The 26,183-nt window shown below is 37.1% G+C and overlaps 2 protein-coding genes across 12 annotated transcripts in view; both read left to right on the forward strand.

The window, feature by feature from the left end:
- The window catches only part of RNF170 (ring finger protein 170), a 38,670-nt gene extending 33,622 nt beyond the window's left edge, over positions 1–5,048 (forward strand). For all 11 annotated transcript variants that reach the window (XM_026485728.4, XM_044379288.3, XM_026485730.4 and 8 more), the window contains one exon: positions 2,149–5,048. In XM_026485728.4, coding sequence (XP_026341513.1) covers positions 2,149–2,418 — 270 coding nt within the window. In that variant the 3' untranslated portion in view covers positions 2,419–5,048. The remainder of the gene's footprint in view (positions 1–2,148) is intronic.
- Positions 5,049–13,898: 8,850 nt separating this feature from the next.
- Positions 13,899–25,669, forward strand: THAP1 (THAP domain containing 1). Its single transcript, XM_026485734.4, has 3 exons — positions 13,899–14,238; positions 17,348–17,543; positions 21,971–25,669. The coding sequence occupies exons 1-3, from the start codon at positions 14,168–14,170 to the stop codon at positions 22,343–22,345; spliced, it is 642 nt and encodes a 213-aa protein (XP_026341519.1). The 5' UTR covers positions 13,899–14,167; the 3' UTR covers positions 22,346–25,669.
- The last annotated feature ends 514 nt before the right edge of the window (positions 25,670–26,183 follow it).

Below are 26,183 nucleotides of genomic sequence, written 5' to 3' on the forward strand. Positions count from 1 at the left end.
ACACATTTAGCTCTTACTTTGATATTCTGCCTCATCTAAAGTTGGAGTAAGACTGAGATTAATATACAAACATTTCTTAATGACCCATTTCATACTTCTTGTCTACTTATTATAGATTTTGTATAAGTGATACCATATGAGAAGTGAAGAAACAGCTCTGGTAAAGGATAGGAAAGTATTCAAAAGATATACTGGCTGGTTACTAGAATATTTAAAATAGTTTACCATAGTCTTGTGAAAGTTGTGCAGCTGTTTTGCTTTACATGTTAGTTTCTCCCATAGAGAATAGAAAATTAACATAGGAACGGATTCTAAAAAGACCATTTTGGTTTTTTGTGACCAGTTTTCCAAAAAGGATTTACAAGATTATCTGGTCGAGTTTATAAAACTGTTTCCTTATCACTTGCTTAGTTCTTCCCAGTTTTGTCTCCACTTCCCTCTCTACTTATTTGGCACTCATGACCTTGGACATATGGTAATTATACAGATTGTTAATTAGAGCTGAACTGTGCCCAGTGGAATGACCACAGGAAGTGACTTTCTTCCTCTGGCCAGTTTCTCTGTATCTACCAGCCCCTGAGAAACAAGATAGTGAAAGGAGTTATGTTGAGAAGTCATGGTAGTTCACTACGACACAGGACCATATAGTCCAAACAGACTACCCAAAACAAATGCAAAGTTTGCAGGCAGAGGATAAACTAACTTGCTGAAGGTCATACAATATTAGTACTCTTTTGTTAACAGCTTTATTTAGATGTATTTTACACACCATAAAGTGCAGCCTGTTTAAAGTATATAATTCAATGGTCTTTAGTGTATTCAGAGTAAATATAATCCAGTTACTGTCATCATCTAATTTTAGAATATTTTCTTCATCCCAAAAGCTTTGGCATCCCTTCCCACTCTCCCCTTTCCTGTCCCATCCCCCCTACTAATTTACTTTCTGCCTCTATAGATTGGTCTATTCTGGATATTTCATCATTTCATTGAAATGGGATCATATAATATATGGCCTTTTGTCTCTGTCTTATTTCACTTAACATAGTGTTTTCAAGGCTCATCCATGTTGTGATATATACCAGAACTTCAGTGCTTTTTATGGCCAAGTAATATACACATTTTGTTTATCCATTCATCAGTTGATGGACATTTGAATTGTTTATATGTTTTGGCTATTATGAATAATACTTCCATTCATATTTGTGTACCAGTTTTTATATGGACATATGATTTCATTCCTCTTGGGTATATGCCTCATTGTGGAATTGCTGGATATTATGATAACTGTTTAACATTTAGAACTGCCAAACTGTTTCCTAAGAGGCTGTTCATTCCCACCAATAGTGTGTGAGGGTTCCAATTTCTCTGAATGCCTCAATTTTCAAAAATTTATGTAATTTGTTAACTTTCAGCTATGAAAATTATGCTCATTTATGTAAAAACTAGTAATTGATGCTTTTGTACATATTCAGAAACTGAATCATTTTCATAAAGGTAGAGTCTGGCATTCCAGAAATCTTTGTGGCAATTAGTAATTCACTTAAACTCAAGCTAAGCCAAATAAACATCCTAGGAAGGAGTCCGTTTCATTGCTCTTCCTAGACTGTCAAAGGCATCCAAGTTAATGTGTCTTTAATGTAGACTACTTGTATATTGTCTGGCAATTTATAAAGGTCTTTTGTATACAGTATCTCTTTTAGTTCTTAATAGTCCTTGTGACACATACTTGGTTAGTTGTTGCCCGATCTCAGTTTGGTTAAACTTTCCCCAGGGTCACCTGACCACTCAGAGATTGACTTCGAGTTTAAACCCAGACCCAGCTCGAGCCTCAGGCTCTACTCCTATATACACTTAAGTGCTTCATTTGGTTTAATTTACTAATTCAAATTAGAGAGGACTTGAGTTTTGCCTCACTATATCCTATATTTTAAGTTTGTTGATATTTTAGTTGCCTTTCAGTTATCTGCAGTAAGATCTATTTTATAAGAACCTAGTTATCAAAGATGTTTTTAAATAAAATGCATGACTAGAAAATATGTGAAACTCCTTAATTCATGTTAACTGAGTTTGCACATCATAAGAAAAATATATTATTTTGATATCTGACATGTTAGATGACAAATCATATTTTGTTCTTCCCCCTGCCAGATTATGGAAAGAATTATGGATCTACCCACTTTACTGAGGCATGCATTCAGGGAAATGTTTTCAGTTGGGGGCCTTTTCTGGATGTTCCGCATCAGGATAATACTTTGTTTAATGGGAGCTTTTTTCTATCTTATATCACCCCTGGATTTTGTACCTGAAGCCTTGTTTGGAATTCTAGGCTTTCTAGATGATTTCTTTGTCATCTTCTTGTTGCTCATCTACATCTCTATTATGTATCGCGAAGTGATAACACAGAGACTAAACAGGTGAAAAAATGTGAGTTTACTAAAATCTTTCGGCTAATGTGTGAAACCAGACAGAAGGGCCCATGGCAGTCTACGGCATTGGAATATTATTGTACAAGCTTAAAACCGCTGTATGACAAACATTTGATTTCATTTGGCGAATGCCAGCGAGATATGACTGGAATTTGTACATTACAGGTTCTAATATTAAGGCTAGAATTATAATAATTTACAATTATATCTTAATTCTGTGTTGTCTATAAAGTCTCTGGAAAACATATAGAATTATATAAAAAGGGATGATTTTATATCTTTTTCTTTTTCCAAAAATTACTCAGATTAATTGGATGTATAGTAAGATACTGTTTTATAGTTTATCCCATTTATCCTTCTCAGTGTGTACCTACGTGATAATATATTGCTGTGAGATGCATCTAATTATTTTTGTTACAATAAAATGTTGTACAATATTGGGGGGAAGTCAGTGTGTCTTTTAGTACTAGCTACGTTTTAGGCACTTGCAGCAATTGTGCTTTTCCATCCTGATATAATTCTTTGCTATCAGCTAAAAGTAAAAGAAGGAACTTGGGGTTTATAATTGATTTCATGTTCTGGTTTATAAGACAGTTCTTAATCAATGGAAGAATTAACAAGGTACAAGACATTTATCTGCAGTCGGCACACATGATTTTCTCAGTTGTGACGTTTAAACAAGAGTTTGGGGGTCCTTTTATAGGAATAATATATAAAAGTAACTTGTAAAAGGAAATTTTTTTCAGGAACTTCTGTGATACTGCAAACACATAGTAGTTTGATGCATTTCTGAGGAAAGTAGATTCTTCATGGCAATGAGCATCATAGACCCTGGGAGGGGTATAGGAACGCTATTTAAATTTGACAAGAGAAATTACTGGTGAGCTATACCAAAAGAATGGACAAATTTTGTTTTCTCTTATCAGAAAACTTTTGTAATACTGTCCCTAGATGGCAGCATATAGCCCAGATTCCTCAGGTCTAACAGAATGAGCAAATGTTGTCTGAGGCAATTCAATAAGAAAGTTATCTTTTTTTGATGGCTACAGCGTAATGCTCTCATCTGCAGTTTTCTGTTTTAGAAGAATCAAAACCACAGGTATTATGAAATCCTAACTCCCTCAGCTGGCACTGCTCGTCTCTGAACTGGACAGCAGGGTAATCGATGCCAAGGGGTCCGTGTTGGCTCTGTCACCTTGCAGTCACTGATGGTCATACTGTCCATTCATGTATTAGTGAGCCTTGTTATGTATTGATAGGGAGAGAAAACCCAAATCGATCACGTTCTCTCAAGTTCATCAGATTAGTCCTCAATTAATGAAATGCTGAATGAAGTATCAATAACAGTATTTTCTAATTTGGGTGTAGGACAAAGCTGTTGCTTGTCATAGAGAAAAACAATAATGCTTAAATATAGCACATTATAAGTAAAGCATTTCTCGCATACTTGACATTTTATCCTTAGGACAGTTGTGTGAAGAAGGGGCAAGGCATTGCCTTCCTTTTCATAGAGGAAATCCGTATGTTACAGGTCAGAGTTTGGTCTGAAGCCATGCACAAATACGTGACTGAACAGGTATCTGACCCTTAGTAAGCTCCTTAGTATGGGTTCAATTGATGTGAAGGCTATTTTGAAGAGGGGAAGCAGGAGAGAAACTGGGATCCTTGGGAAGTCTTTCAGAACACACTGGAGTAGCAGCACTTAGGTGATTCTAAGAGGAAAGGTCTAGAAAGATTACATATCAAGACTTCATGAATTCTGATTCTACACTTCCAAATCAAATGTCCAATATGGTGGCATGCTTCATAGAAACATTTCAGCTGCAGTCACCAAGTTGAAAAGCTAATGAGTCGGGACTTTGTTAAACCACCATTTACCAGACTAGAAACAGATTTTTCGCCAATTACAAATTTGGTGTGGGGCTACAGCAATGTCATTTTTTTGAAAGGATTTAATTTTCTCTGCATGTATTCTGCTCCAAGTGTCGTGTTTCTAGTTACAATTTTCCTGTGATATTTGGAATTCCTTCTAAGACTTTCCCAGTAGGAGGTGTATTGTACCAACTTTTGTAACATACAAAAACACTATATAATGTGAAGTCTTATTAAATTGAAAAGAACATATGGACATCTCAGAATTTTAGGCCTGCTTATTATGTCATCTTCACTGATCACTGATAATAAACGTAAAAGGGATCTGAGAAAGTATTTAAAGCAAGTAGAATCGATCAGTGTTTTAAATATCATAGTAATACTCCTATGATTCGGTTAGATAATATAAATCAAAGGAACAATTTGGATTTTTGTAAACTGCAATATGTAACTTTCACGAAAACAGACGGTCCAACCTCAGGAGCAGAAGATAACTTTGGGCAGCTCTTGTGGGGAACAAGATGGTGGAAACAATTATTCTAACTGTCCACTAGAACAGTGGTTTCAGCTACTACAGTCCTCAGCATTTGAGAGCAACAAGGGACGAAAGGACTTTGTCAGTCCCTGTGGCTATGTGGATACAAACCTCAAAGGGCTGTTTCAGTGGACTGGTGGTTTGGTACAAACTTTGTGACTTAGGTTGTTTGAGCAGTTATTCTTTTGAATAAAAACAACATATCTAAAACTAAACTTGTGTTATATTCCTGTTTAATATTGTTTGCTTTAAAATTCAGAACTCCTGAAAATAGTGTTCAAAATAATTATTGCGAAGACTCTTTTTCACTAATGGACGTTCATTGTCTCATCACATTTCTAATTAATTATGCTTAGATATTTTTAAACTGAAAAAGTAGAAATGTTTTTGTTTTTGAGGAAAATTATTTAATCTGGGCAGTCTATTCTGGTAATAAAGGTGGAACTGGAATTCAAATTTAGGCTTATACCCTGATTCCCCACCCCTATTTCTTTTGAGTATATATTTGATAACTGAAACGTTACCCTTTTTTTATAACTTATTTTTTAAAATTTTTAATTCCAGTATAATCACTTTACAGTGTTAACATCAGTTTCAGGTGTACAATATAGTGATTCAGCAATCCTATACATTCCTCAGTGCTCATCATGATAGGTGTATTCTTAATCCTCTTCGCGTATTTCACCCATCCCCCCACCCATCTCCTCACCCATCATAAGTTCTCTATATTTAAAAGTCTGGTTTTTTCTTTATCTTTTTTCTCCGTTTGTTTTGTTTCTTAAATTCCATATATGAATGAAATCATATGGTATTTTTCTTTCCCTGTCTTAATTTCACTTAATATCATACCTCCTAGATCTATCCATGTTTTTGCAAATGGCACAATTTCATTCTTTTTTATGGCTGAGTAATATCCCATTATTTATGTGTGTGTGTGTGTGTGTGTGTGTGTGTGTGTGTGTGTACCACATCTTCATCCATCTATCAGTGGATGCTTGGGCTTCTTCCATATCTTAGCTATTGTAAATAATGCTGCAGTGAACATATCTTTATTTTTTCAAATTAGTATTTTCTTTGGATAAATACCCAGTAGTGGAATTACTGGGTCACATGGTAATTCTGTTTTTAATTTTTTGAGGAAACTGCATACTGTTTTTCACAGTGGCTGCACCAGTTTGCGTTTCCACCAGCAGTGCAAGAGAGTTCGTTTTTCTCTACCTCCTCACCAACACTTGTTTCTTGGGTTTTTTATTTTAGCCATTCTGACTGGTATGAGGTGGTAATATCTCATTGTAGTTTTGATTTGCATTTTCCTGATGACTAGTGATGTTGAGTATCTTTTCAGTCTGTTGGCCATCTGGATGTCTTCTATGGAGAAAGTCCTGTTCATGTCTTCTGCCCATTTTGTAATTGGATTATTTGCTTTTTTGGTGTTGAGTGTAGAAGTTCTTTATATATCTTTGACACTAACTCCTTATTGGATAGGTCTTTTGCAAATACCCTCTCCTATTGAGTAGGTTCTCTTTTTGTGTTGTTGATCGTTTCCTTAGCTGCCTCTAGAAGCTTTTTATTTTGATGCAGTCCCAATAGTTTTTTTCTTTTTATTTATTTATTTATTTTTTTTTTTTTTAAGATTTTATTTATTTATTCGACAGAGATAGAGACAGCCAGTGAGAGAGGGAACACAAGCAGGGGGAGTGGGAGAGGAAGAAGCAGGCTCATAGCGGAGGAGCCTGATGTGGGGCTCGATCCTACAACGCCGGGATCACGCCCTGAGCCGAAGGCAGACACTTAACGACTGCGCCACCCAGGCGCCCCTCTTTTTATTTTTTTTTAATTTCCCTTGCCTTAGGAGACCTATTTAGACAAATGTTGCTACAGCTGTTGTCAGAGAGATTACCACCTGCTTACTCTCTCCAAGGATTTTCATGGTTTTAGGTCTCATGTTTAGGTCTGTGATTATTTTGAATTTGTTTTTGTGTATGGTGACATAAAGGAGTCTAGTTTCATTCTTTCGCACACAGCTGTCCAATTTTACCAACACTGTTTAAGAGACTTTTTCCCATTACGTATTCTTGCCTCCTTTTTTGAAGATTGACCATATAATTGTGGGTTTATTTCTTGGCTCTCTATTCCATTGATCTGTGTGGCTATTTTTATGCCGGTTATCATACTGTTTGATTACTATAGCTTTGTAATGTAACTTGAAGTCTGGGATTGTGATACCTCCAGTTTTGTTTTTCAAGATTGCTTTGGCTATTCGGGATCTTGTGTGGTTCCATACAAATTTTAAGATTATTTGTTCTAGTTCTGTGAAAAATGCTGTTGGTATTTTCATAGGGATTGCATTGAATCTGTAGATTGCTTTGAGCAGTATAGACATTTTAACAATACTGCTCTTCTAATCCAGGAGCATAGAATGTCTTTCCATTTGTGTTGTCTTCAATTTGTTTCATCAATGTTTTATAGTTTTCAAAGTACACGTTTTTCACCTCCTTGGTTAAATTTATTCCTAGGCATTTCATTCTTTTTGATGCATTTATAAATTGATTTGTTTTCTTAATTTCTCTGCTACTTTATTGTTAGTGCATAGAAATGCTATGGATTTCTGTATATTGATTTTGTATCCTACAATCTTATTGAATTCATTTATCAGTTCTAGTAGTATTTTGGTGGAGGCTTTAAGTTTTCTACTTGTGATGTCATCTGCAAAGAGTGGAAATTTTACTTCCTTACCAACCTGGATGCCTTTTATTTCTTTTTTTGTCTGATCGCTGTGGGTAGGACTTCTACTATGTTGAATAAAAGTGAGAGTGGACATCTTTGTCTTGTTTCAGACTGTAGGGGGAAAGCTCTCAGCTTTTCAGCATTGAGTATATTAGCTATGGGTTTTTCATATATAGTCTTTATTAATGTTAAACTATGTTCCCTCAGGCCTACTTTGTTGAGGGTTTTTATCATGAACGGTGTTGTATTTTGTCAAATGCTTTTTCTGCATCTATTGAAATGATTGTATGGTTTTTATCCTCTCTTGTGATGTTGAAATGTTCTTTTCTGAATCTGTGCCCTTATGTTTGCACCAACACCTTCCCTCACTCCTCTTTGAAACACTAAATGTACTAATGTACTCCAGGCTCTTTTTTGCTAAACAGCAATGCATAAACCTGGGAATGGGTCAGAATAGGAAAGGGCACTCAAGTTTTTATGGCCCTAAGACTTAAAGAGTTTCCTAGGACCAGGCCAGTGGGCTCTAAGAGCTGTTGACAGGAGGTGATACCATTATAGAAATAAAGACAAACACTGAGCTTTTGTTATTCTCTCAGAACCAGACCATCTTCATGGCATCAGTATTTGTTTTAAGCATTGATATACTGCCTACAAGCAAATTTGAGGTGTTATCTTCATCCACCTGCATCCTCTGATTTGTTCCATGTTCCAGAAGGGTGCACAAGAGGAGTAAACACCCAGTTGGAAACACTGAACATGTTTGGACACTGTCCTTACTCTCTTTCAGACTGTGGTATTAAGCTGTAGGCCTTTTGAGGGGAGTATAACATGTGACATAGAAGAGGGCTAAAGGCTAACGATGTTTTGACAAACTCACTGGCATCTAACAGTTTGAATTTTGTTTAAAAATAAATTTTTGAAAAGGTATTTAAAAATACGTGACATTCATGGGGCACCTGGGTGGCTCAGTCAGTTAAGTGACCGACTCTTGGTTTTGGCTCAGGTCATGAACTCAGGGTCTCAAGATTGAGCCCCGTGTCAGGCTGGGCAAGGAGCTTGCTTAAGATTCTCTCTCTCCCTCTGCTCTCTTTAAGTAAATAAATCTCTAAAAAAACAAAGTAATACCTGACATTCAGATTAAAACACTAATCCTTCTAATCAGTCTTAGAGAAAACCTTTAATTTATATCTACATAAAAATTACTCTAATCTTTGTTTCACTAATCCTAGACTATTAGAACTGGAAGGGACCTTAGGAAACCAGATGAAAGCTATAGATAACTCCCCAGAAAAAATGCATATATATATATATATATATATATATACACACACACACACACACACACACACACACACACACACGTATGTATAATTTTCTTTCATTTTCAGAGGATTCAAAGACCTGGCCATTCATGGATTCCAAATTAAGAATTCTTCACTTAGTCCACAGCTTTTCTCTACAGATAAGGATAATGAGGGCCAGAGACAATGAACGCTAGGGTATTTTTAATAAAAGTTGTTTACAGAGAAAAAGAAAGCATAGTTGGATATAAATTAAAATCTGAACTATTAGATATTAGTGAGTTTAAAACATCTTTAGTCCTTAGCTCTCTCCTACATCAAAACAAGTGGCCTGTTTTTTTCCAGTTTATCCAAAAAGAAGACAAAGTTTACCCTTCTTGAGTAATTATTACAAAACTTATCCTTTTAATGTCAAGGGTTACATTTTCTTTTTTCCTTAAAAACTGTATTCATCTATTTCCTTAAGTCTATTAGTAAGTGAATTAGCTCTTGGCCTCTTAAGACTTTGAAAACCAACAGACTTCAACATTCCTCAGTTTACCCCTATTTAGTTTCATTCCCTTAAACGGTCATATAAAGCTAAGGCATATATTCATTTTTGATATTTATGTAAGGTAGCAAATGAAGAGATCAAACGACTATATAAACATCTCTCCCATTCTCGAAAAGAAAGGCAATTTTGCATATCTTGTGTAGCCCTTGTTTGCCTAATAGGCTGTTTTATTTTATTAAAGTAGAATAAGCACCAGGGATTTTTTTTAAACAATTTATTTAAATTCAATTTAATTAACATATAGTGTATTATTAGTTTCAGACGTAGAATTTAGTGATTCCTTAGTTGCATATAACACCCAATGCTCATTACACCAAGTGCTCTCCTTAATGCCCATCACCCAATTACCCCATCCTTCCATCCTCCTCCCCTCCAGCAACCTTCAGTTTGTTTACACTAGAGATTTTCTAAATCATCAGGGTCAGATGATGAATTATCATAAAGTGAACACACTGTTTATTACCTCAGTCAAAAAGACACATTACCACCATCCCATAAGCCCCCTTTCATTGCCTCTCTACTCCAAAATAACTTCTGACTTTTACTTACTTTTTACTCTTTAAAAAATAGGATCATATATTTGCTTTTCTGTGACTTCTTCAATATTATGTAGGAACCATCCATATTGTTGTGGATCCTAGCTTCTTTACTTTGATTCCCTATAGTATACTACAACTTATTCATTCAACTATTAACGGCCATTTGGATTGTTAAAAAGGCAGATTATCGTCTTTGAAAGTAGTGTTCCCGGCAGCCACTCCTTGACAAGTAGAGAATACTTATTTGAGCCTTAGGAAATGTTGAGAAGAAATGGGCATTTCGACGTAAGGAAACATTAGGATTATTTTCAATAAATAATAAAAATGTAGATTTCACTTCCAAGTTACAGATAGTTACAAGAAAGAAAACAGAAAAAAGGTGAGTGAAGAAGAGAACTTCATTGAGGGAAATCCAACCAAATAATGAAATTGACTACTTTCACTCTAAACAGATTAAAAATGATCACCAACCTCAAAGGGTGCTCTGCACTGGCTGGTGATCCTTGCATGCTTCTTTAGTGGCTTGCATTATCAACCTCTGACAATTTTTATACATTCTTTCTCTTCTGACATTCCCCACTCCTACACTCCCAGAGCTGATGACCCCACTTCATAAACTGCTCCCATCCTCCAAGTCTTCTATTTTGTGAGGGGTATAGAGCTCTCTTCTTTTTTAAAGGCCATCTGCATCTCAGTAAAAGCTATCACCATCCTTCCATCTAAATGCTCAAGCCAGAAATTCAATACAAGTCAACCTTAATACCTTGATTCCTCTCTCTTCCTCATTTTCATATCCATCTATCAGCACCAAGCCTTGACATTTCTGCCTCCAACATATTCTCAAATCCTGGTCATTCCATCTCCACTGCCACTACCCTAGTCCAAGTTACCAATCTTGTGTTACTTGCCTGAAATGGCCTCTTAACTGGGCTGCTACTCACGTGCACTGTTGCCCCTCTGATAAACTCTTCACCTAACAGCCAGAATGATGTTGAAAAATGTCCTGTCTCTCCCCTGCCTAACAAGGGGCATTGGCTTCCTGCTGCATTTAAAGTCACCTACTTCACCCTCACTTCATGCCCTTCTTTCCCTGGCTCCCTGGGTCTACACCCCAGCCTCCATTCAGTTCCCAGAAAATACTGAACTCACTCCTGCCACAGGGCCTTCGTACACACTCCCTGTATGGAGAATGCTCTCCCCAGCCTCCCCATTTTCATTCTTTGCATTACTAGATTTTTTCCCATTCTTTGGTTCTCAGCAAAATGTTCCCTTCTCAGACTACCTAACTACCCTAGCCAAAGGAAGTTAGTTAGCCCTCCTCTAACCTCCTTCACTCTTAAAATATTCTAATGTATTCAGGCATCTCAGCACAATGTTATTTTATTCACATTCTTATTGTCTGTCTTCCCCTCACTAGGATAAGCTCTGTAAAGATAGGGACTGTTAATCTTGCTCACCAAGAGCAAGATAATGCCTGCTATTTGCTCAATAAAGGTTAATAGAGAATGGAAGGGGAAAAAAAGGAGAGAAGACAAGATCATTTCTTACTCCTTCATTGTTACCACCCAGGTGTAAGCCATCATCTCTCACCTGCATTGCCACAGAAGCCTGCCTACCAGTCAGTCTCCCTGCCTCTAAGTTCCCCCTGCTATCTATATTCAACACAGCAGAGTGACTGTTTTAAAAGACTGGATCACTACTCTGCTTAAAGCATGTTCTCCATCTCAGAGTAAAAGTCAAAGTCCTTATGCTAGCTTACAAGTCCCTATGTGACCTCATCCTGTTTCCTCTGACTTTATATTCCCCGCCCCCACCCCTCACTCTGCTCCAACCACACTGGCCCCTTTACTGTTCTTTGTACAGGCTGGGGGACACTGAGCATCAGTTTTGCCTTACCCATTCCCTCTGTCTGCAAGCCTCTTCCCCCAGATATCCTCTTAGCTAACTCTTGCCCATTCCAAATCTTAGCTCAATAGTCACTTCCTCTATTAGGCCTATCCTAACCATTATATTTAAAATTGCAACCCCCTCACTGCCGCAAGTCATATGGTCACCTTTTAACAGGTGCCTCCTCCCAACTCCAATAGAATATTAGTTCCATGAGGGCAGAAATCTTTGTCTTATTCACTTATTTAGCCCAACCCCCTAGAACCTAGCAAATGTTTAGTATTTGCTGACAATTGATGAGGAGTAAAAAATTTCAATGAACTCTTAGTTAAAATACACTTTTCAGTTCACAAGCAATTATCACATTCTGATCCTTATTGCACAGCAAACCACGGAGGAAATTACTGCCTGTCTATCTCTGGAAATGCTGATAAACTATTATTTTAGTATTTGGTAAAGGGATATGCTCTGAAATTATAGGCACAAGGTTTCTGGGCCCAGTTGATTTAACAAACATTTTCTAGATACTTAATTTATGCCAGACACTGCAAGGTGCTGGGGTTACAAGGCTAAGTAAGACTAAGTCTTACTCCTCAAAAGGATCTTAGTTCATGAAGTGGGACAAGGACACAGACATTACAGTATGGTTCATAATCATAGAGAGGTTAAGTGCAAGTTTTCATTGGAACAAGAGAGGTGCCCAAGTTGGGGAGCTTAAGAAAAAGAAGATAAGGAAAGCTTGTTAGCAAACATAACGCTGAGGCCACATCTTGAAGGTGGACAGGTCAGAGAAAGGCATTTCAGGCGAAGGGAAAACAGCCTATTTACGGAAGCCAGGAGAATGCCTGCCCTGTGTAAAATATAATGCTAGGAAAGAGTTAAGTTAAAGACAAGTGGGTGGAGTTGATGGTGAAAAGGTAGAGGTAGCTGGTCCTCAAGGGCTTTATGACTCACCCTAAGAAGTCTGGATTTTATCCAGTAGAGAAGGTAGCTTCTGAAGGATGTGAACTCGTGTATAACAATTACTTAATGTGGAAGAAAGATTGGAGAGACAAAACTGGAGAGTCAGGGGTTGTTGCGTAGGTCTGAGGGCCTGATCAAGAACAATGAAAAGAGAGATGGAGAGGGGTGGATTTAATTGGTATTTACTTATTTTATAAAATTTTCCTGGCCATCAAATGGATGTAGAGGGTGAGAAAGAAAACTAAGATTTCCGGTTTAAGCAACTGAATCGATAATTCACAGATGATAATCCGAAGGCAGAAAAATTTACATAAGAAATAGGAGACTTAGGAAATCATGGCATTTTATTGAATTCAAGCAGCAGGGTGTGTAGAGTCAGAGGAGCGCAGAGGATGGAACCCCAGGGAAACATCAGGATTTAAAAGGGGGTGGAACCCTGGGGAAACATCAGGATTTAAAAGGGGGTGGGGGGCAGAAAAAGTATAATAGAGCTATGGAATTTGTGAAATCTGCTATCCAGATCTCCAGGCTCTGATCTACACAGAGGGGAGGTGCACGCAACAGGAGGCAGATGGTGGGAAAATAGCTGCAGCGGTTCATGATTTCCAACAGCACCTGCACAACACTACAGCAATGGAAGGTTTCAGAAGTGTGTCTGTCTTTTTTCATTGCTAAAATTCTGGCGCCTGAGCTCTCAGAGAGCCTTGTGATATCTGCAGCGACAAGTAATGGATGAAGACTAGCGATGTAGAAAAGGATCCACAAAGTTTCACAAATCGTATACCGTCCGTGGCTGCCCTTTTAAAGAAACGTGAAGAATTACCCAATGACCTCAGCTTTACACCTGTCCTCCTTTAGGCCACCAGACCCAAAGACCACGCTGCTCTCCGCCCTAACCCGTCCCACATAACACAAGGAAATCACACAGGTTGCGAGTCTGACCCTGCACTGACGCTCCGGACCCCTCCCCTAGCCTCTCCTCCCAAACACTTCCTTTCTCCCTTCCGGAAGCTCGAGGCCCCACCCACTTCCGCAATGCCTGGCTTTAGCCAATGGCCTGCTTCCCAAGGAACGTTACCTCTGACCTAGGGGCTAATCAGAGACAGTGAGAGAAACTCCTCGCGAGAGGTGAGGTTGAAGCTGCCTCCGCCATCTTGGAGATGGGAGACGGGCGATGGCTGTGGTCCTTCTGCTAATGCAAACAACAAAACGGGCACAATAGTCAACCCGAGTGAGCTTATCATCACTGTAACTGTTGACCAAAGCTACAGAAGAAGCGAGGGTGTCAAAGCCCAGCGCGGCGACATTGATAGCAGCTTCTGCCCGCTGGAGCGGCAGAAGTGAAGTGACTGAAGACCGGAAGGATGGTGCAGTCCTGTTCCGCCTACGGCTGCAAGAACCGGTATGATAAGGATAAGCCCGTTTCTTTCCACAAGTAAGTACCCTGCGCGTCTCGCGGGGCTGGCCCCAGCTTGGGCTGGGGGCGCGCGGCCGGTTAGGCTCGGGGGCGGAGCCAGGCGCGTGTCCGCGCGAGACCTAATAAGAGGGGCGGGGCAGAGGCGGAGGCAGGGGCGGGGCACGACCGGGCAGTACTAGCTGTCTCTAAGGCCGCGAGCGGTGGCTGTACCCGCCCCGGGTTGGAGCTCCTGTTCCACCGCCCAGGGCTGCGCGTTCTCGGCGCGCGTCGCCGAGGTGACCGTTTCTCGCGCTCGAGGGTCGGAACCCGTGCGCGAGGTTCGCCCGCCGCCTCGGGTTGGCGTGGTCGCTACCCAGGAGCGATGTCTGACTACCCCGCGCGGGTCGTGAGGTCCAAAAAGCCGAGAGGCATCTGGATTTCGCCCCTGGGGTAGTAGAGAAGCTAGGTGGTAATAACGCCTTAGAAGTAAATTTGAAATATAAACAAAGACCTTTAAAGTGACGAAGCCACTCTTTTTTATCCTTGCTGTGGATGGGAGGCCAGCATCACAGTAATTAAAGATTGATTTTTGGCCAGAATTTCAGGGAGGATGTTTTTACCCAGTTTCTAGGAAATAACCTTAAAGGACCTCCAAGTTTTAGAAGAAGCTTCTGGTACTGCCAAGATGAATACTTAATGTTTTCAGTGTACAGTAACGATAACGTGGATAATAATAACACCGGCCATAATCAAGTGTCATAATAGAAGTCAGTATGAGCTATTACGGGCGCCTAGAAGAAGCCCTCAGAAAAGAACCTGCCCCACAACTTTCAGGACTGTTTTATCCGGAAGTGCTGCAATTAGAGTCCTGGAGGGAAGAATGTTCTCTTGAAAATGGGAAAAGAAAACTGCAAAATGGAAACGACTTAATGATAATCGATGTCTGCAAATGTGACACAATGGCATTTTCATTCAGCCAAATAAAGTATTTACAAATTTTATTACATTTACATTAACTTGTTTTGTAAGAATACCCGACTATAAATAGATGATAGCTAAGAAATTAGAACCCATGGTAAATTATAGGAATTATTTGTAGGTAAATAATTACAAAAGCAAATATTAAATATTCCTTCAGGTTTCTTGGTGGGGTCGTTTGTGTCTAACAGGGGATGTAAATGCATTTTATGTTTGATATGAGACCCGATAGAAATGAGTGCCTTACAACATAGATCTTGAGTGCTGATTGATGTACCACCACCACCACCACCACCCCCTGCCCTCCACCTCCAGGACCAGAGAGAACACTTAACACTTCCAGGATCTACCTCAGTATATCCTGATATTACTTCTTCATTTATTGGAATTTCTGGAAGATGATGAATTGACTTCCAGTTCTTCGAAAGTGTAGGAATAGATCAGAAGATGGTGACACGGTTACATACAGTCAGCTGCCCACAACCCCATTTCTAATGATATCTCGGAAAGAATCTAAAAATGTGGAGAACCTTTCATTGGTACTGGAAACTAAGGGTGGCATTCACATATCGGAAATAGTTTCTGCTGTCTATGAAACAAATCAAAGGAAGAGCTGATCTGCCTCGCATTCTTACCTATAAAGAACAGTTTGGGGACTAGATGGGAAATACCTTGACAGAACTCCATAAACAGCCTGAGCATTGTAGTGCTTGAGACAGGAGGTGCAAGGTACTGAATTTTACCAGTGATTGCCACCACAGTTTGTATTTCTGGAGACCATTTCCAGCAAGGATCTTCTAGGGGTACTTTTACCAGTTTCTACACGGTGTTCCTAAAGTTCTTCATGATAGCAGAGTCAGGTTCTAGCATGCCCTAGGTAGAAGAGAAACTGGAACATAGAATTGAAACATCCTTTGGCTTCTTTCCAGTCTCCCTAGTTCACTAAATACTTGACCTGGAAAAGCAAAATCACAATAAATTTAAACTCTTCCCAAGCCCCCTTATCTGGGCCTGATGGACATATTCCAGTTGATTTCGAGGTAAATTAAGATAAATAATATTCTTATGCTGGAATTAAAAACAAATTGGAAGACTAAAATGAATAAATACAAATTTTAAAAATTAAAAAATAAATAAGAACTTCCCAAACTTGGGGAGAGACTTGGACATTCAAGCTCATGAAACTAGTAGACCACTCACTTTCAATTCCAAACACTCTTCTCCAAACATATAAATAAATAAATGAATTAAAATTTAAATTTATCATTATGATTTGACTATAATTTGATTAATTCATATTTGTCAGACTGATCCTAAGAGAACTAGAACCTTCTTTTTTTGCAATATGTAGATATAAAAATGCAATTTTGTTTTCATTGGTAAAAAAAAATCAGTACAGCTTCACCCTATAGTATGTATTTTACTTAAAACTCTTAGTGTCTTTGACATAAAAAATTAAACATTAATAAATGAGATAGAGGAGATACACCATTTACCCTTGTATATTTACATGTGTGTACAATACCTGTATCAATTAGTGAAAGTTGTTTACTGTAATAGAGGAAGACAAGCAATATTACTATCTCCCATCATCTCCTCTTCCCATTGCATGCATCTGTTTTTGCGGCTGACTTTTGATATGTATATTTTTATATTTTATAAATTTTTAATCAGCCTGTCTGATTAAACAAATTGTATATATCATTGTATCTGACATTCTTATAACTATTCTGTGATCAGAAGATTCCTATAAATAAATACTGCTTTTTATGCTTTTTATTTTTTTAATTTTTATTTAAATTCTAATAAGTTATACAGTGCAATATCGGTTTCAGGAGTGAAATTCAGTGATTCATCACTTACATACTACACCCCCAAATAGTGCTTTAAAAAAAAAAATTCCATGCTGAGAGGGCTGACTTACATCATACGCTAGTGGGTGGTCACTTTATTTAAAGGATCTTTAAAACAAGTACATTCTTAACTAGGGTGAATAAAGGCACAACTAAAAACTGTCAAAAAAAAGATAGCAGAGCTAGTGTTTTAATCGAATTTCCCGTAGCTTCTTAACACCAATATAAGATAGTTCTTTGCTAATCAGAAAAGTCTGGATGTGCTTTTTTTTCCTTTTAAAAGAAGGTCCGAGAAATGAATTATCTCTTCTTCTTAGGTTTCCTCTTACTCGACCCAGTCTTTGCAAAAAATGGGAGGCAGCTGTCCGAAGGAAAAACTTTAAGCCCACGAAGTACAGCAGTATCTGTTCCGAACACTTTACTCCGGACTGCTTTAAGAGGGAGTGCAACAACAAGTTACTGAAAGAGAATGCTGTACCCACGATATTTCTCTGTACTGAGCCACATGACAAGGTAACGTGTGTTTTCAAATACTGGGCCTTCTATTTATAAAATTCAAGTTTTTATTGTGGAAAATTCAGAGTAGTGTTAAGAAAATAAATGTTACCTGGAAGCCATAACTTGTACATAACCACCATTAACAATGATATACATTTTAAAAATACCAAAGTGCAGTTTATTAAAGTTAAACATCCTCACACCAAGAAAGTCAGTCTAGCTTTGTAACTTACTTTAAGGCACTGGAGGAGATAATGCTAAGTGAAATAAGTCAAGCAGAGAAAGACAGTTATCATATGGTTTCTCTCACCTATGGAACATAAGAACTAGGAAGATCGGTAGAAGAAAGGGATAAAGAAGGGGGGGTTAATCAGAAGGGGGAATGAAGCATGAGAGACTATGGACTCTGAGAAACAAACTGAGGGCTTCAGAGGGGAGGGGGGTGGGGGAATGGGTAGGCTGGTGATGGGTATTAAGGAGGGCAAGTATTGCATGGTGCACTGGGTGTTATACGCAACTAATGAATCATGGAACTTTACATCAAAAACCAGGGGTGTACTGTATGGTGACTAACATAATATAATAAAAAATATTATTATAATAAAAAAAAGGTCACTCTCTACCCCTACACGTATGTTGATAAGTTTTGGGTTTTCTTTATCAGGGACAATTCAGTTTCAAAGTATTTCCCCCTCAATTTTTTTTTTTTTAAAGATTTTATTTATTTATTCGACAGAGATAGAGACAGCCAGTGAGAGAGGGAACACAAGCAGGGGGAGTGGGAGAGGAAGAAGCAGGCTCCTAGCGGAGGAGCCTGATGTGGGGCTCGATCCCATAACGCCAGGATCACGCCCTGAGCCGAAGTCAGATGCTTAACCTCTGTGCCACCCAGGTGCCCCTCCCCCTCAATTTTTAATTAAATCTTATCAATCATTCTCTTTTTAGCATCCCACTTCTACTTCAGGTGAAAAGTATAATTAAAACTTAAATTGTTTTCTCATTTTAGAATGCTCCTATTTCAAGGATTCACCAAAAAAGTCTAATATTCTTTCTTGGTAATCAAAGTGTAACTGACACATGATGATGTTACATTAGTTTCAGGTGTACAACATACTCATTAGACAAATCTACATATTATGCTATGCTCATCATAGCTGGAGCTATCGTCTGTCACCATATAAGGCTATTAGAACACCACTGACCCTATTCCCTGTGCTGTACCTTTCATCCCTGTGACTTGTTCATTCCATAACTGGAAGCGTATACCTCCCTCTGCCCATTTTTTCTATCCCCCCTTCCACTCCCCTCAGGCAACCATCACTTTGTTCTCTATATTTATGGGTCTGATTCTGCTTTTCTGTTTGTTTTTTCTGTTGTTGTGTTTTTTAGATTTCACATATAAGTGGAATCACATGGTATTTGTCTTTCTCTGACTTTTTTCACTTAGCATGATACCCTCTAGGTCCATGCATGTTGTCCCAAAATGGCGAGATCTCATTCTTTTTTATAGCTGAGTAATATTCTGTTGTGTGTATATATGTGTGTGTGTGCATGTGTATGTCTGTACATATATATGTATGTATAGATATAAATGTATGTCACCCCCCCCACACACACACAGGACATCTCTATCCATTCATCTATTAATGGACACTTGAGTTGCTTTCATATCTGGGCTATTGTAAATAATGCTGCAGTAAACATAGGGGTGCATATATCTTTTCGAATTAGTGTTTTCATTTTCTTTGGGTAAATACCCAGTAGTGGAATTACTGGATCATATGGTAATTCTATTTTTAAGTTTTTGAGAAACCTCCATACTGGTTTCCACAGTGGCTGCACCAGTTTGCATTCTCACAAACAGTGCATGAGGGATCCCTTTTCTCCATATCCTCACCAGCACTCGTTATTTCTTGTCTTTTTGATACTAGTCACTTTGACAGATATAAAGTGATAACTCATTGTGGTTTTGAATTTCATTTCCCTGATGATTAGTGATGTTGAGCATCTTTTCGTGTGTTTGTTGGCCATGTGTATGTTTTTGGAAAAATGTCTGCTCATGTCCTTTGCCCATTTTTTAATGGATTATTTATTTCTTTGGTGTGGTGTTGTATAAGTTCTGTATATATTTTGGTTATTAACTCCTTATCATATATTGTTTGCAGATATCTTTTTGCATTCACTAGTTTGCATGTGTTTTATTATTATTATTATTATTATTTGTCAGAATGAGAAAGCACAAGCAGGGGGAGCAATAGGCCAAGGCAGAAGCAGGCTTCCCACTGAGCAAGGAGCTTGATGTGGGACTCAGTCTCAGGACCCTGGGATCATGGCCAGAGCCAAAGGCAGATGCTTAACTGACTGAGCCACCCAGGCGTCCCACATGTTATTTTCTTTTTTTAAAAAGATTTATTTATTGTAGAGAGAGCATGTGTGAGGGAGGGGCAGAGGGAGGAAGAGTATCTCAAGTAGACTCCCCGCTGAGCACAAAGCCCAACCCAGGACTCAGTCTCACAACCCTGAGATCAGGACCTGAGCCGAAGTCAAGAGTGGGGTGCTTACACGACAGAGCCACCCAGGCGCCCCACACTAAGTTGCATTTTAATTTTCTTGATGGTTTCCTGCCCTGTGCAAAAGCTTTTTATTTTGGTGTAGTCACAATTGGTGTAGTCCACACAATGGTGTAGGAAAATGTTGCTAAGGCAGATGTCAAAGAAATTACTGTCTGTGTTTTCTTCTAGAATTTTTATGGTTTCAGGTCTCACATTTAAGTCTTTAATCCATTTTGAATGTAGTTTTGTGTATGGTGTAAAGAAGTGGTCCAGTTTCATTCTTTTTCACGTAACTGTAGTTTTTCCAGCACCATTTATTGAAGAGTCTGTCTTTTCCCTATTATATATTCTTACTTCTTTGTTATAGATTAATTAACCATGTAAGCATGGGTTTATTTCTGGACTCTGTTCTATTCCATTGATCTGTGTTTCTGTTTTTGTGCCAGTTTTGATTCTGCAGCTTTGTCGTATATCTTGAAAACTGGGATTGTGATAGCTCCAGCTTTGTTGTTCTTTCTTGAGTGTGCTTTGGCTATTTGGGGTCTTTGTGGTTCCATACAAATTTTAAGGCTATTATTTCTAGTTCTTTGAAAAATGCTGTTGGTATTTTCATAGGGATTGCATTGAGTCTGTAGATTGCTTTGGGTGGTATGGACATTTTAATAACGTTAATTCTTCCAATCCTTGAGAATGGTATATCTTTTCATTTATTTGTGTCATCTTCAATTTGTTTCATCTGTGTTCTGTAGTTTTCAGAGTATAGGTCTTTCACCTTAGTTAAATTTATTCCTAGGAGTTTCATTCTTTTTGGTGCAGTTATAAATGGAATTATTTTCTTAATTTCTCTTTCTGCTATTTCATTATTAGTGTATAGAAATGCAACTGATTTCCATATGTTAATTTTGTATCCTGCAACTTCACTGAATTCATTTATTACCTCTAATAGTTTTTGTTCGAGTCTTTAGGGTTTTCTATATACAGTATCATGTCATCTGCAAATAGTGACAGTTTTACTTCTTCCTTACCAATTTGGATGCCTTTTATTTATTTTTCTTGTCTGATTGCTATGGCTAGGACTTTCAGTACTATGTTGAATGAAAGTGGTGAGAGTGGACATCTTGTCTTGTTTCTGATCTTAGAGGAGAAGCTTTCAGTTTTTCACCACTGAGCATGATGTTAACTATGGATTTATCATATATGGCCTTTATTATTTTGAGGTATGTTCCCCTAAGCGAACTTTGTTGAGAATTTTTATCATGAATGGGTGTTGAATTTTGTCAAATGCCTTTTCTGCATTTATTGAGGTGATCATATGATTTTATCCTTTGTTTTGTTAACGTAGTGTTTCACATTGATTTACGAATATTGACCTATCCTTGCATCCCTGGAATAAATCCCACTTGATTGTGGTGAATGATCCTTTTAATGTATTGTCGAATATGTTGATATTTATTTTTGCATCTAAGTTCAACAGGGATATTGGCCTGTAGTTTTTTGTTGTTGTTGTAATGTCTTTATTTTTGATATCAGGATAATGCTGCCCTCATAGAATGTATTTGGAAGTCCTTTCTCTTCTATTTTTTGGAATATTTTGAGGAGAATTGGTATTAACTGTTTAAATATTTGGTAGAATTTACCATTTGGTCCTGGACTTTTGTCTTTTGGGAGTTTTTTTATTACCTTTTCAATTTCATCACTAATGATTGGTCTGTTCATATTTTCTATTTCTTCCTGATTCGTTCTTGGATGATTGTATGTTTCTGGAAATTTAACCATTTCTTCTAGGTTGTCCAATTTGTAAAAATGTCGTTCTTAAATTCCACAGGTGGATTCTTTTAAGCTGTTATTTGTCATTACTAAACTTGAACATACTCTGCATTATTGTTGTAGAAGGAAGATCTCCTGGAGCCACAAGAACAGCTTCCCCCGCCTCCTTTAACACCTCCCATTTCCCAGGTCGATGCTGCTATTGGATTACTAATGCCTCCCCTTCAGACCCCTGACAATCTCTCAGTTTTCTGTGACCACAACTATACTGTGGAGGATACAATGCACCAGAGAAAAAGGATTCATCAGCTGGAACAACAAGTTGAAAAACTCCGAAAGAAGCTCAAGACTGCACAGCAGCGATGCAGAAGACAAGAACGACAGCTTGAAAAATTAAAGGAGGTTGTTCACTTCCAGAAAGAGAAGGACGACATATCAGAGAGAGGTTACGTGATTTTGCCGAATGACTACTTTGAAATAGTTGAAGTGCCAGCATAAAAAAATGATGTTTATATTGGTTTTTAACGGGGCAACACCACACACCCTCTTCTAGCCTATAAAGGAGTTTCATTTGAAAAAATAACACTTGATTACTTGTATAAAAACAATTCAGAATATTTTTTTAAAAAAATAAATTAGATATATACTGTAAAATTGTAAATTTTTTGTTTGTAATTTCAGGGTTTTTACATTTTAACAAAATATCTTAAAAGTTATAAACTAACCTCAGAACTCCAATGTAAGTTGGTTTCAATTTGAGGAGTTTTGGTTTTTGGGTATTTATAGAAATGTAAAAATGAAAAGTAAAGTGAATGTAAACAGTAGAGCAAGGACAATTTAAGTTTAGAATTTAAAATTAATGCAGGTTATTCAAAGAATTTAGTTACATTGTAAGTCAGAAGTATAGGTCAGATCACGAGATATAACTTCTCAGAATATATATATTCTTACATATTCTTATTTGTAAAGTCAGAAGATTTGTTTATCTTTCTTAATCACTTGTCAAAGATAAATGGACAAGTCAATACTTAAAAAAATAAATTGGTTGTCTTCAGAGCAGAAAATGAAGAGTCATTCTATACCTAGTCAATATGAGTAAAGAAGTATGAAAGTGGGTCTGTCTTTTTTCCCCCCACTGTCTAGCATTATTAAATTAGAAGCGTATCTCCAGTGGAAGAGACATTCTTCAATAAAGTAGGCGTTGTTATTAATAAAGTAATAACAATAGGGGCCTGATGCATAGTATGCCTTTTTCTTTCATTATTCCCAACCTTAAGGAGCATCTAGTTCCCAACTGTTGTTATATGTGTATCCAGATTTCTAACAAATGTGTTGTGTCAGTAGAGTTTGATTTGTACCATAATATGACCAGTTGATTTTGGTCACATCTTCACCTAAAAAAGGATTTCTTCACTTTTAACACGTTAGAAATTATATCCCATTTACTTAAATGAGTGATTTGTATTCCAGAGCAACCTAATATGTAGTGTTAATGTTACTGAATGTTGAAATTTAAACACTGACTTTTTTGTTCAAACTATGAGTTGTATTCTGAGTTTGTGAGAAGTTTTAGTTACATATTTGAAATGAAAATATGTTCTGAGTAAACAAATACTGCCTTAGGAATTATCTACTTAGATTTAGAATAATTGTTCCAATTACAATTATTTTATATTTCAAAGTACACTGAGATAGTTGAAGTATAACAGGCCTCTTAAGGCAGTGTTAAAACTATGAAATGACATTCAAAAGTGTCTTTTGTAGATGTGGTTTTCAATGTATTTTACTGCTATGCTGCCGGTAGATAATACCTTGATTTTTTATGAACCAGTATTTCAAAAATAGAAAATTATAATCAGAAGATTACTTGAAGTTATATGGTCTGATAACATATAGAACTAACTCTAATGAATCAGAGGATGTTTTCTAGTTTCTCATGGATCTCATCACTGTTTTAGAAACCCATGAAGTAGTTTGGTTTTATATTTCATCTGTCTAGTAATTCCTGGAGGATATATGAGTAAACATCTTGCAAAGCACATATCTTATTGTCATCTACATAAAAGGAAATGTGTGTGTGTTTGTGTGTATGTGTCCCCAAAACCAAGAGTCCAACATTGAATTGTAAAAGTGGCAATCCTAATTACTTAGCATCTTAACATTATGATTTAACCTGGAGTTTCTTTTCATAACAAACATAAATCTCTATTTGGAGAGAACTGAGCAAGCAGTATGTATACCAGCTGTTTGCATTTAAATAAATTATCATAGTTTAACATAGGGAGTTTGAGGTACAGGTGGTTATTTCTGAATATGAGATGTAACATTTGGTGAATGTTTTAAAAATTCATTTTGTCTACTGTATTGCTCATTACATTGCCAAGTAAAGGAAATAAGTCCTATTCAAGCATGATGAAACTCAGTCTAAAACAAATGGACTCGGTCTTAATCTGGAATAAATGAGGGGAAGACTCGTATGAACTGCAGCATATTCTGAAAGATGACATTTATTTTAAGCACATACCGTAACATACTAAAATTTCCATTTATGTGCAATGATGTAATCCGGCAATAATGGTGAAAAGAAATAACTTTCTTATTAAAACTGTTAGGAAAACTATAAAATCATAGAATTTTAGAATTAGAAGGGACTTACAAATGACTGAACACTAGCCTGACTTCCAAACCCTACAGAAATCTGTAAAATATCCATGACAAGTGGTCATCTGTTCTCTGTTTACTGTTTACATTTAAGCAGATATTCTCAGATTCTTTAAAATGGGTTTCTGGATTAGGATAGAAATAGTTGCCATTCTTTTTATACTTGGTTATAGTGGAAATATAAACTTCACTTTGAACTGCTGCATAGTTTGAACTGTCAAATTCCCGAGTTAAAGAAGTTTTAAAATTTTGTAAAATAATTTAAATGTTTAGTAACTGTATATTTGTTATGTGAACTAAAAATAATTGTCATTGCAGTAAAGAAACAGTGGTGTTTAAAATTATTAGCAAAACTTTTTACTTGGAAGTCCAAGTACATGAGATCTTTTTTTTTCTCTCAACTATAATTGGTGTAATCCCTTTCTTAGAAGTGTGACAATAATGGTGAAAGCAAGTGAAAGTTTCACTTGATATGGATTTTTTTTTTGGTTCAATTAATATTCTCTGATCATCTCTGGCTATTAAAAATACTATACACACATACTCAACACCTATGGCTTTTATAAAGTCAGTAGTAAGCAACGTAAAACAATATACTTTTAAAAGTCCATATAATCTGTAAAAAGAAAACTCCCATTTATGTTCCAGAACTTTTAAAAGACAGCCATCCGTGAATAGCATTTAAAGGAAAAAGAGAGCAGATTCACAAATCTGCTTGCTTATTACTCCTCCTGATATTGGCAACCATGTGAATTAGATTACCGATGAATGAAGGGCATTGCTCTTGTGATGGTTACTGGTGTGTTTCTGGGCATTATGATTTTATATATTGTGTATTAAAATACAATCCTCAATGTGAAAAAAAATATCAAAAAGCAAACTGATTTACAAACAAGCAAAAAAGCAGTTATAATTATTGTACTTAAAATAATGGAAAAGTTTGCTCTTAGAACTCCATATCTTGATGTCTTTTTTACCTTGGATGTTGTTTTATTCTACTGAGATTTTTTTCTGAATGATAAATATTTTTTAAACTCAAAAAAATCTATTGAGAATTTTTATTCTTTTCTAAATTCATAGTATTTGGGGTTTTGAGATTATCAAAATTTCATTTTCAAAATATCCTGAGGAATATGAATAAACGTCCTTTGTTTTAAACTATTTTTGGTGAGATAAACTGTACAATATTAACGACAAATAGACAAATGATTTCTGGAATCGCTACATGTTCACCCTAACTACCATGATTGGTTAAAAAAATTTTTTTAAACAACGATTTAAGGTCTCTGCATATTGTCTTAAGGTCATACAGCAAATGAAGAAACATTCAAGAAAATCTAAATCTCTAAAAGAACATTAAGAGCATTTACACCACAACTAATTCTTGCCTTAAACCACCACCACCACCACCACCACCACCACCACCACCCACACACACACAACTCTGTGCTACAGAAACTCCATTCTGAGTGGATATGGCCAAGAAGACAATGCTTACTCTCCTTCCAGTACCCACTGAAGTCCTGCGGTATCTCCCAAGGACGGGCAGGCAGCCAGTATTTCTCATACTCCCCTAGATTTGTGTTGCAAAGGCTAATTTGCAGGCAAGAGCAGCCAAAAGGTCAAGACTCCCTCTACCCAGCTCCCACTCAAGGTGGAGGCTTTACCTCAGGTG

The sequence above is a fragment of the Ursus arctos genome, unplaced genomic scaffold (genome assembly GCF_023065955.2).
Source record: "Ursus arctos isolate Adak ecotype North America unplaced genomic scaffold, UrsArc2.0 scaffold_27, whole genome shotgun sequence".
NCBI classification, from domain to species: Eukaryota; Metazoa; Chordata; class Mammalia; order Carnivora; family Ursidae; genus Ursus; species Ursus arctos.

What these genes read in the sequence shown, in the direction of transcription:
- THAP1 (XM_026485734.4), top strand. Translation starts at nt 14,168, where the DNA reads ATGGTGCAGTCCTGTTCCGCCTACGGCTGCAAGAACCGGTATGATAAG. An exon ending in AAGCCCGTTTCTTTCCACAA is followed by an intron (nt 14,239 to 17,347) that starts GTAAGTACCCTG and finishes TCTTCTTCTTAG; the next exon opens with GTTTCCTCTTACTCGACCCA. An exon ending in GTACTGAGCCACATGACAAG is followed by an intron (nt 17,544 to 21,970) that starts GTAACGTGTGTT and finishes TTATTGTTGTAG; the next exon opens with AAGGAAGATCTCCTGGAGCC.